Here is a 12,009-nt window from a genome sequence, read left to right as displayed (position 1 = left end):
AGGGCCTGAAGTCAGGGACTGATCCAAGAGTGAGCTTCAAGAATGTGTCAGCCCCTACCTCACCTAACTTGTCCGCGTGGATCAGCTGAGCTCCTACTATAAGTGGGAGTGCCTTAGGATGGACGAATTCACCTTGAGACGTATCAGTCGCCATTTAAAATAATTTCTAGGCCCGAGTACAGGTTACACTCTGAAGCCTCTGCTGTTAACCACAAGGACTTTTCCTAATGGTTTCAGTGTGGTGAAGAGTCAACCTAAAGCACAGAAAAGACCTGGTGTGAAGATTAACAGAAACAAAACTAAACTGTCTAAATTTAATACACATCCTAAGGGGAAAACAATGAACTATAAAACTTATAGTTAAGTGACAGATGACTTGGTCAATTATCATTCAGAAAGATTAAATCACTACGAAAATACCGAGTATGTAAAGCAGCCACTAAGACAAATGCACAAGCCACAGCAGCTGTTGCACCTTCCACATGAACAAAGGCAACAAGGACAAGAAAGCTCCTCAGGAACGGAACCCCATTCCCCGCCCGGCTACCATCAGGAACTTAGAAACTCCTTAAAACTCTCCTTAAAAATAAGGAAACTCCTTAAAACTCTCCTTAAAAATAAGGAGACTAAGGAACAGTTTAGTCAAATGTTTACTCAATTACTGAAGAGAGAAGGTTTTGGTTGTTATTGTTCTCAAAAGGATCAGGAAAATTATCTGTAACCTTGACTACTTCTCCATTAGATAAATAACCCAAGGGCAAAAATCCTGAAGAACGTGATACTCTAAGAACCTCCAGACTTAGAGAAGCAAATTTAGATCATCACCTAGAATAGAATTTATGCTTCCAAGACCTTATATGTTATTTTTAAAGTAGGCAAAACTAGCACAGAAGAATGAACATAATTAAATATTCAAAGATAAAACCCATGTAGTCACTCAAATTTACATGATCATTAAATACTCTCTGTCCTTGGGAAAAAAAAAATCTCATCTGGGACCTAATGACATTTTATAATAAAAATCTCTCCAAAATACAAGAAAATGATCATCTGAGTGTTTAGATCTTTGTGCTAATGAATATTAGCAAAGAACTGGGGCAATAGTAGACTAGTCATTCAACCTCTACTTTAAGCTCTGACCCTGTCTAGGAATTCAAGAGCTTCCAATTTGTCAGGTAATAGTCTCAAGCTACAACAATTAGGATAAATCCAAAAAATACAAACATAGAGAATGCTTTCACATTTACAGGGAAAATCTTTTTATGGGAACACCAAGAGCAATGCCAGACTTGTGAATTGTCAATTAGCTACAAGCTAAGGCAGTTGAAAGAATTCAAGATGCACTAAAACTTTTTATCAATAGTAAATTAATAATATCCATGAATATTTTAAACTTATCCACTATTATAAAAACTACTTAAAATGTGCAAGTAGCAAGTCACTTGAAGGAACTATAAAGTACAAAAATAAAAATAGTTGTTTTTTGATCTGTGAAGAGAGGGCCAAATTGGGCTTAGGAATACTATTTAGGCTTGTGAAACCTAAAAGTCTATTTTGAAATACTTTGAATACATAAACTTGCTCATTCATGCAACTAGCACTTACATAGTAATATGTTTTCTTTGACAATTAAAAAAAAAACTGAGCAAATCTGCTATTTTCACATGTAAACCCTATAGAGAAGTAAACCACCACGATCAGGTTATCCTTGGTAGAGTGATATTGCTATTGGATTCATCTTTCTTAACTCACTATAACACTAGCTAGGTTGAAAATGCCACTGTGAAGTCAACAAAACTTTCATGAGTCTCTGTTCATAGGATATCCTGAAAAAAATATGTTCCCTGTAGATACAATACTGAAAAAAAGCATCAAAACCTTTCCAGTCTACTATATTCATTAACTACTCAAAACTAAAACAAATGAGTCAAAAGGGGAGGAGGCACACAAACAAAGCTACTAACACCAACATAATGAAACTAAAATCACGGCAACAAGTACATGGTCCATAAAGACATCAGACATCATGAACCCAAGGACAAGAATGACAGTTTTAATCAGGCCAGGTAAGAGGCATGCCCAGGTTAGAATAAAAAAATATATATAATAAATTTTTTTAAAAAGGTGGTTTGCCAATCTTTCTGGCTGCATCTACAAAAAATGTAAATCCTGACACTCGCCTGCTTAACACCTCTCAATTACTGTCGCACTTTTTTATTATTCTTATCTCCTACTACTCTACCCATCATACTCTCTTGACTCCAAAAACAAAGACCTTCTTTTGGCCCCTGCACTGTGCTTTGCTCATCCCTGCCTGAGGGTGTTTGCACTTGCTGTTCTCTTAAACTAAAACATTATTTTTCTAGATAGTTCAATCAGGTTTCTGCTCAATGACATCTCCTCTCAGAAAAGCCTCCCATCCTTCTCATTGTTCAGGTTTCTTTAGCATTAAATTTGTATACTTGTTTATTATGTCCCCTTCCCAAAAGGCACTGTAAGATATACAAGGGCTAAGGACCTTTAATTCACACTATTTGCAGCACCTACAACAGTGTCCAACACATTATGTGTTGCACAAATTTTGAGAAAAAAAGTTAAATGAACCATGCGCCACCTATTTAAGTATTTATTATTATATTTAGTGTATGAGAAGAACACTTAAAAAATGAAATCCAAAGTTATTTGGGATAAATATTAAGAAATGTTTACCTCAGAGGCAACTGGCTGTCTCAGTCCACAGAGGGTGCAACTCTTGATCTCGGGGTCGTGGGTCCGAGCCCCACACTGGGTATAGAGTTTACTTTAAAATAAAAATGTTTGCCTCAGCTCTGAATTTCCTTGGTAAGGGTCATGGAACTTGAAGCTTCCCTCTGCAATACTTTCTTTTTAATAGGTTGGCTAACAGTTACTTCATATGCTAGGTGTTTGTTACAGAGCTAACAAAAACTATATGGGTGGTTAATTCACACTGTCTTATCCTCACCATGTACCTATTAATTTAACTTCTTGCTGCTGCACTTTTGAATCAGACTAGCTACCACACCTATCCCCCCCACCCAAAGAGATCTTATGTAGCTGGCTCACTGCTGCATACTTGGTGCCTAAGAACACACAAGGAATAGAATAGGTGCTCAACAAATATTTGTTAAACGAAAGGATGAATATATGAAAAAGTTCTCCACCTAGGTTCTTTTATGTGCCAAAAACAATCTTCAGTTTACCTGTGGTTTATGTGGCTCTCCTGTGGCCTCCCATCTGGGTTTTTATTTTTTTTTTTAATGTTAGATGAACTATACAAAGAGTTGCTTTTGTAAAAGAAAACTCTAAGTTAGTTTTAATTTAATGCAAGCAATAAAAAAAAAAGGTAATAAAGTCTACAATTTTCTCTACATTATGAGAAAGCAATAGAAAAGTTAGTAGGAGCTTAACAATATGTTTCCAGTCTAATGATATCCTTAAAGAAATAAATTTTAGGATATTATTATTCATTATTTCATATTTTGTTTTATTAAAATTATTCGTATTTTTATGAATATTCATATTTTACCTATTATTTCCTATTTTACCATAAAATGTGTGCAATATAAATTATAAAATCATCAGCTATGCACAGAATATATCAAACTGTCCCCAACCTCAAGTCTTTCACTGTATTCAGTGACATTAATAGTAATGTCACAAAAAAACATGCCGGTAATTAGCTGGCAACTACCCCCCCCCCCACACACACACACCTTTAACACTTGAATAAATCAGTATGTACCTAATTAATGCCTATCTTGGGCACAGATGGTATGGACACTACATGCCCCGCCCCCCCTTGAAACACAATCACAACCTAACTGGCTAACACTTGAGGATACTTTCTCCAATTTTCCGCCCTCAAACGTCCACGTCAGTTTAAAAACGCAGCCAAAACACACACACACACACACACAAACAAACCCCACTCTTTAAAAATGTCACTTCCACTTTGAAACCCACTAAACTGAACTCTTCGGGAGAGCAACAGACACTTAGAAGAGCTCAGAGTAGCTTCAGGCCTGTCTGTGCCAGAGAAAATCAAACTCTCTGCCAACCTAACGCCAGTCACGTCTCCCTCCGCTCGAGACCCTAGAGCTGCCCGTCAAGCCCCGGGCGAATTCCTAGACGTTATTTCTGACTGGATCCTCACTTTCCAGTGTAACGGGCAGTCAGGAAGGATGCCAAACAGGGAATTTAGAATCTGCGCGCTGAAGGGGCGGTCGAGTTCACCTGGTCGAGTCCTCCGTGCAGGAGAGAAGCCTCCCCCCACAAAAGGTGAGGAGACCCGTCCTCCGTCACAGACGGTGGCCAATTCAGTATGAAAACTCAGATGTGAGGCTCTCACTTCAGCACTCCTGCCGCCACCTCTTGACAAACGCGCTTTCTCATTCACGAGCCCGACTTTACTAATAATGCACACCACACGGTCGGCGGTGCGGTGAGGAACCAGCTCTGGGCATGCCAGACGGGAAAACGAAAGCTCAGGCCCGCGTCGCGGCAGCAGCGGCGGGGGCGGCGGCGGGGGCAGGCGGGGGCAGCGGCAGCGGCAGCTCGGAAACGCCCGCCCAGACCACTGACAGGCACACGGGGAAGAGCGCAGCCCAGACAAAGAGGCAGGGAGCGGCCGGTGCGGGGCGCGAGCAGAGGCGGGGGAGCGCGGGGCCAAGAGGAGGCAGCTCGGCGGAGGACGGGAGGACTCGGCGGCAGCGGCTGACACCGAGAGGCTGCGGCGCGGGCTCCGCGCGGCCGGCGGCTCGGGGCGCGGGGCTCGCGCTCGGGGACGCACGCGGCCGAGGTCGACGCCACCCCTGGGGCAGCGGCCGCTCGCGCGACACAAGAAGCGACAGACCGCGAGCACTAGCGCTCCGCGCACTCACCACTGGGAGCTCCGTAATGGCGGCGGCGGGGGCGGAGAAGCCGGGGGGCGGGCCCGCCGCAGCCAGTCACCGCCGCCGGCATCTTTCGAACCCGCTCCGAAAACCGCTGAGGGAGTGGGGAGGGAGTGGGGAGGGGAGAGGGAGGGGCGGAGACGGGGGGGCGGGGGACGGCGGCGGGGTCCGCCGCGGGCCTCGGGAGCATGCGCGAGGCCGCAGCCAATCGGAGCGCAGCGGGAGGACGCTGGCGCAGGCGCGCTGGGACGCACGGCCCTGGACCTGGGAAGAGCTCCCCCCTCCTCCCCCAGAGTCCAAACAAAACAAGGACGAGAGCGCGCGCGCCAGAGGGCCCCGGAGGAGGCGTCAACGAGAGGGGCAGGGGGCTAGATCGCGGGGGAGAGGGGACGGAGGGCGGAGCGGCCGGAGAGGCAGACAAAAGGCGCCACCTCCGGGGACCCGAGCGCCCCGCCCCCTCCGCTCTGGGAGCGGCGTCGGCGCCCCGGGCGAGCGGCCTTGGCCACTCGCCTTCGGGGCCCAGCGAGCCCGCACCCGCCCCCCGCCCGCCTGTTCCGTCCTGCGTTACCTCTGCACTCCCCCCTTCCTGGCGCCCGCGTTCCGCACGGCCTCTCGGCGCCGCTCCCGCCGCCGCTCGTCGTCGCCGCCGCCGCTGTCCTCCAGGCCCAGCCGCCGAGCTCTGCCGCCCCGCCCCCCTGCTCGCGGCCCCGCGCGCACGCGCACGCGCGCACTCCCTGCCGGCCCCGCCCCCGCGCGTGACCGCGCACGCGCCCCCAGCCGGCGGGAGCCGAGGGAACGCGCGCGCCTTGGCTCCCCGGCCGGGCGCGCGGGGACGCGAGAGGGCGCTGCGGGCCGGGAGGACGCCCGCCCAGCCTCGCCGGGGCCCGGCCCGGGGCTGCCCGGTGACTTGGGTGCGGTTGCGCTTTCCTCCGAAGAGCCCCCTCTCGCTCCGTTTGCTCTCGCCGCCGTCCCGCTCGGTCCCTGGTCGTAGCCGGGCCTCCTGGCATCTCCCGCGGCTCCGTGCAGCCGCCGCGCAGGAACACACGGCCTCTCTTTGATGACCGTGCGAAACTTGAGCAACCAGATAGCGGAAAATTCGGTACCTCACGGACCTATTAAGTATCCAGACAGTACAGGGCAGAGCGGTGACTCAGGAAAAGAACTGGAAAAGTTGCTTTTCAACTCTGTGAAAGGGTCTTCCGTGGCCTCCTGATCCGCACACGCAGGCAGGGTTCTCCAAAAGTAAGGCCCTGGGGTCCGGAAACAGGGGATTCCCTTTGATTTGTCCTATTATTTTGGTGTCAGTGGACTTAGACAGGGTACATACTGTTGGAAAATGTGACTTTTCAAAACCAATGTATTTAAAGTAGGTGTTTTGTGGTGGGGTACAGGTCGTGCGGGTGATGAATACAGGGAAATAATAAACATTAAAATTACCCATAGGCTCACAGCAGGGGGACCGATACTCAGATGTATGTGTTAATCATTCAAAAGATTATGAAACCATTTAAGTGCTTGCTAGCCCAGTGCTCAGGCTGTATAATTAGCATTTTAACTATCTCACCAGCTTTCCCAGTCATAGTCATTCACTCACTCCATCAGTCGCAAAATGAGCTGTAATAAAATTTCACCACCACCACGGAAAACTGCTCACTAATGGCATTACCGATGCTCTGGCACTGTTGTCACGACGAGTTTCAGTCACTTTGTGCCATTTCTTTGTCCTGCTCAGCTCCTTTGTTCTTTATCAAATTTCTATCCTTTGTATCCCTCTTTAAAGACTATTCCATTTTTATGTATTCCTGTACTTAAAACATCTTACCTCCGTTCTTGTTCTCTAAAATGTCTTTAGCCCCATCTCATTCAAGAAGCTGACCCAGTTAAGAGCAAACTAGGTTTCTCCTCCTCTACAGATTTTTGCTTAACACACACACACACACACACACACACCCTTTATTCTATTGTTGACAACATGTATACCCATGAAGGGAAAAACCTTAAAATTCTTCCTTCAGGTGAGACACACAAACCACCAAAGCTACACTTGCTATAGTCTGAAGTTTTAAGTTTTCTACTTACAAAGGAATTTTAAAATTTTTACTGTATATATGTGTATATATATGTAATATATATATATATTTTTTTTTTTGGTTGAGGCATTTTACATCTGCTAAATGTAACATCTGACTAGTTTTGATTTTCATACTTAGTTGCAACTGAGTTAAGACTCCATAGGGGAATGGTTTTATAGCTTACCTCACTTGGCTTCTTTGAGCTATGCTAGTAAGAATATTAAACAGTTACCTGATGGATTTTGTACTATTTATTTAAAGCTATAAAGGCTGTTTGGCTTGAACTGGAAGGAACACACACCTTAGGAAGTTGAGGAGCAGGTGAGCCCTTACAAAGTGTATGAAGATTATCATCAGAGCTGCAGAAGACACCCCCCCCCCCCCCCCCCCCGGTGCTCAGAGATCTCTTACACTGATATTAGAGCTCTTGAAGTTCCATCATTCAGAGATTCATTCCTTTGGTTTAAGCTTCACTCTCTTTAATAGCACTTTTAAAGTGCTGGTACCAAGAACTAATACGCAAGTTTCAAACTGATCATTGAGAATTCATTGTTTCACCTCTAAACCCAAGAATCTCAAGAACTCTAGGTGTCTGATTAAAAGAACTTCTAGCAAATGTGCTGTCGTCTGTGATGACTTAACAATTCTGCCCAGAAACACCTGGGATACAGGCATGACTTGAGAGTCCCAGAAACACAAGGAAATGTAGGGTTTTGTGAACTAGAAAGTCAAGTGTTAAGAGTTCCTCACAATGCAACTGCATCATCTAATTCCCTGTTGAAACAAGCATGTATGGAAGATTTGCAGATGGCCTGCTGTCAGTGTAACAGGTTTTTGCTGCCCCTCAGATGTAAAGCTAAGTGATACTTAAGTCTGTTGGGCTAAAATGTCTTGTTTTGTATAGAAAAGCAAAATGTATGGCTTTGGAGATTTGGGCATAAAGTCAGAGGAAGTTGAAACAATTGTAGATTCCAGGAGTGTTCCAGAGCAGAGCTATGATAATGCAATCATGGGGCTGAACATTGAAAGTTGTATCTTACTTTACTCACATTCCACTTGTGTTATGAAGGAGAGGTTTAAGGAATAATTCTTTATTGCCTGGTGGGGAGAGGTTTCTACTGCTAGCAAGGCTGATCTTTATTATTCCCACAAATCAAAGCAAGGGACTCCAATTTCATGCAGAAGTCATCAAAAGCTAGGCCAGGGCTTGGGGATTCCTTAGGAATGTATGGTCCTGGCAGGGCTGGGAGTCACTTGACTTTTCTGGTGTCCAGCTAGAAAGACTAGAAATGGCTTTCAATTTAGTTGCAGCTTACTACTGGGCAAATGGAGATGAAAAGATAGATTATTCCTCCAACTCCCTAGCCATGGTATTCTTACTGTTTCTGGTTACCTGAGGCCACTACCCTGGTTTAGAGACAAACAATTGCTTTGGGTCCTCTGTCAATGTTGCACTCTCCTCTACTCACTGGTGGCAATAATTTTATTCAGGCCAGCAGTCATTGAACTATAAAACTTTTTTCTAAGCTCTAAAAAATTCTAGATCTGAAACATGTCTGGTCCCAATGGTTTTGGATAAAAAGATTGTGAACCAGTTATCTAAAAACCAAGTAGGTTTACAAAATAACACGTACCCTCACACGTTCTAGTCTAGCTATTATTTTTTATTTATTCTCTATCTCATGAGAGACACAGAGAAAGAGAGAGGCAGAGACACAGGCAGAGGGAGAAGCAGGCTCCATGCAGGGAGCCCGACGTGGGACTCGATCCCAGGTCTCCAGGATCACGCCCTGGGCCAAAGGCAGAGGCTCAACTGCTGAGCCACCCAGGCGTGCCTCAGGTTCTGGAAATTTTATGTGTTGAACTGTCTTTTCCCTTTTCAAATACCAGAGGCAAGACAACTGCACTTTAACAGACTAAAGACACTCTGTTTGCCAGACTTACTAAAAAAGCAAAACATACCCAGTTTTGTTTGGACTGTATAATTTGAAGTCAACAGTACTACTGTTCTCCCTCCACTCCTACTTTGTGGCTTTAACTTATTTGAAGAAAGATGCCTGCAAGGCAACCAGGCCTGTGATAGTGGCCAGAGATGGCTATGGATCAGATCAAGTGACACTTAGCGTGACCAACTCTACTGGTTAACCTAATAGGGGGAGGTCGAGAGTTGATGGAAGGCAGCATTTTATTTACGTTTAAAATTAAAAAATATATATGGAACGCTTCACAGATTTGTGTGTCATCTTTGTTCAGGGGCCATCCTAATCTCTGTATCATTCCAATTTTAGTATATGTGCTGCCAAGTGAGCACAGGATTTTGTTTTTAAACCAGGGAAGTCCCAGGAAAATGGATTTTTACCTTAAGACATCCTTTCTTTGTGGTTATGGGGTAGTTTGAGAAAGTTTCTTTTTTTGTTCTTTTTTAAGTAAGCTCTTGTCCCAGTGTGGGGCTTGAAAACTGACAACTCCCAGATCAAGAGTCGAATGCTCTACCAACTGAGTCAGCTACGTGTCCCTGAGAAAGTTTCTTTAAATAGGTTTTTTAATGCAGTAAAGCCTAGTGATTTTTTTTAAAGATTTATTTATTTTGAGGGGAGGGAGGAGCAGAGGGAGAGAGAAACCCAAGCAGACTCTGTGCTGAGCCAATTCCAATACAAGGCTCCATCTCACAACCCTGAGTTCACAGCTGAAACCAAGATTCAGACACCCAACAGACTGTGCCACCCAGTAATTTAAAGGAAAACATGAATCAAAACAAAATTTTAAAAATTTCAAATTATGAGATTGGATCCATTTGTTTAAAAAAATATCCAAAAAGATAGTGACAGAAAAGATCCTTTCCTTTTACAAAAAAAAGTGAAACTGCATGGTGATGAGGGAATGGAATCTTCTCAAAAGTGGAAAACCAGAAAGTATTGGCTTTGAGTATTATTTATTTTTTAAAGATTTTGAGAGTGAGAGCAAGAGAGAGAGAGGGAATAAAGCAGAGACAAGCGGACTCTGCACTGAGTGTGGAGCCTGACATGACATGGGGCTTGATCCCACGACCCAGAGATCATGACTTGGAGCCAAAACCAAGTGTCAGAAGCTTAACTGACTGAGCCACTGAGGCACTGCTGGCTTTGACTATTCTCAAAATACTTGCAGCAAGGCTGTAAAAGTTTCAACCTGAAGTTTAGAAAGAGTGGCATAATTCTTGAGAACCATACATATTGAGACTCAAGATTGTTAGTTCAAGTTTTAAGACTTGTATTTCGATTTATTAGTGATGCCTCTGGCTCTTTCCACCAGATACGACATTTCGACCAAACAGGCCTTACGTGATGATGTTCAAAAATTTTTTTTAGGATTTTATTTATTCATGAGAAACAGAGAAAGAGACATGGGCAGAGGTAGGAGAAACAGGCTTCATACAGGGAGCCTGATGTGGGACTTGATCCCAGGACTCTGGGATCATGCCCTGAGCCAAAGGCAGATGCTCACACCCAGGTGTCCGGATGATGTTCAGATTTGACATAACTTTTTTGTTTCAGCTTCATATTTTACTTGATTGAGGCTATGATACTTAAGAAAAAAAATAGAATACATCTAATCAACTGGCAGGCTTATTTGTCTCTATATCCAAAGTAAGCAGCATCTCCTACAGTAGGAACAAGGCCAGAATTGGAGGTGGCAAGGTATGCATTTTTTAAGTTTATTATGGTTTTGTAGCAAAAACTAGTCAAATTTTTCATTCTAGGAAGGGCAATGTGTAACTTGCTGAGGACACTAACCATTAGTCCTCGTTGCAGTGGAAGCGAAGAGCTTCTACTCCTCAGGTTTGTTAGTAAAGGCTAAGCCTGAGATTTCATAGTGTATGCTAAGGAAAACAATGGAAAAAATCTGAACTCTACAGAGTATTAAAGAAATGTCGAGGGCAGCCACAGTGGCTCAGCAGTTTAGCGCCACTTTCAGCCCAGGACCTGATCCTGAAGACCTGGGATCGAGTCCCATGTCGGGCTCCCTGCATGGAGCCTGCTTCTCCCTCTGCCTGTGTCTCTGTCTCTCTCTATTTCTCATGAATAAGTAAATAAAATAAAAATCTTAAAAAAAAAAAAAGAAACGTGGATAGTCAAACCATGATCTCCTATAGCTCCAAAGATAGTATAGTTTTTAATTGTATGTGGCTGAGTATGACTAAGGTTGTAGAAATGTGGTAGAAGGAACATTGGACACAGGCAGGGTGTGCCCTAAGTATTCCATGTAGAATGCTGGGTGCCTGATCTGATTGATCTTTTTGTTAATGTACTCAGAGGTGGACGGTGTTATCCTTGTATTACAGATGAATAAACCGAGGTTTAAACTATTCAAGCAGAATTATATAGTAAAGCCCCTATTCTTCCAATTCTAGTGCTCCAAAGTATATCCACTATACCATTTTTCCCTCCGGCGTGGATTAAGTATTCTGGTGCAGAGCAAGCATATTTTTGAAAATAAGTGCCTCCTAGAAAACCAAGTGCAAATCTCAGCTTCTGACACTTGCTAGGTACTGACTTCTATGACACTTAGTTCCCTATCTATAGAAAGGAAGCAGTCATAGGGCTGGTGAGATGAATTAGAGGAGACCCTGCAATGTCTAACAAATTATAGCCTTCAAAGTGTTTTAACATATATTGGCTCATTGATAACTGTGATGTAAGGGCTTATGGTTTTTGCATTATATATGAGCAAACAAAAGCCAAAATGAGTGCTTGTTTTTAGTTCGCTTTTGGTGAAGAGCTTTATAAACGATGACGGGGATGTGCAGTACCCCTAGGCAGTGGTTCTCAAACTTCAGTCCTCCTAGAATCAGCTGAAGAGTTTGTTTCTTCGACTCCTTCCACTCATTCAGTTCTGATTTAGTAGGGTGGGGTCCATGAATCTGTATTTCTTAAGTTTCTTTAAGCAGTCTCAACACCCAGTGTGGATCTTGAACTCAAGACTTGCATGCTTCTCTGACTGAGCCAGCCAGGTGACCCTGTATTTGCATTTCTAATGAGCTCACA

General features: G+C 44.3%; 1 protein-coding gene and 1 non-coding gene across 22 annotated transcripts in view; both read right to left on the bottom strand.

Moving 5' to 3' along the window:
* HP1BP3 (heterochromatin protein 1 binding protein 3) overlaps positions 1–5,613 on the bottom strand; it is a 39,427-nt gene extending 33,814 nt beyond the window's left edge. For 6 of the 21 annotated variants that reach the window (XM_038531723.1, XM_038531728.1, XM_038531730.1 and 3 more), the window contains exons 1-2: positions 5,482–5,613; positions 59–254 (exon numbers count right to left, since the gene is read on the bottom strand). In XM_038531723.1, coding sequence (XP_038387651.1) covers positions 59–154 — 96 coding nt within the window. In that variant the 5' untranslated portion in view covers positions 155–254; positions 5,482–5,613. Of the gene's footprint in view, positions 1–58; positions 255–2,709; positions 2,801–4,254; positions 4,494–4,901; positions 5,025–5,481 lie in introns of those variants that run through there. The other 15 variants (XM_038531732.1, XM_038531737.1, XM_038531739.1 and 12 more) reach the window with 12 other exon arrangements.
* Positions 5,614–9,193: 3,580 nt separating this feature from the next.
* Positions 9,194–9,296, bottom strand: LOC119870614. Its single transcript, XR_005356264.1, has one exon. It is a non-coding gene; the product is annotated as a U6 spliceosomal RNA (small nuclear RNA).
* Between the last annotated feature and the right edge of the window lie 2,713 nt (positions 9,297–12,009).

Source organism: Canis lupus, chromosome 2 (genome assembly GCF_011100685.1).
Source record: "Canis lupus familiaris isolate Mischka breed German Shepherd chromosome 2, alternate assembly UU_Cfam_GSD_1.0, whole genome shotgun sequence".
NCBI classification, from domain to species: Eukaryota; Metazoa; Chordata; class Mammalia; order Carnivora; family Canidae; genus Canis; species Canis lupus.
Note: the sequence above shows the minus strand (reverse complement) of the source record. Positions and strands in the feature narration are given on the sequence as shown.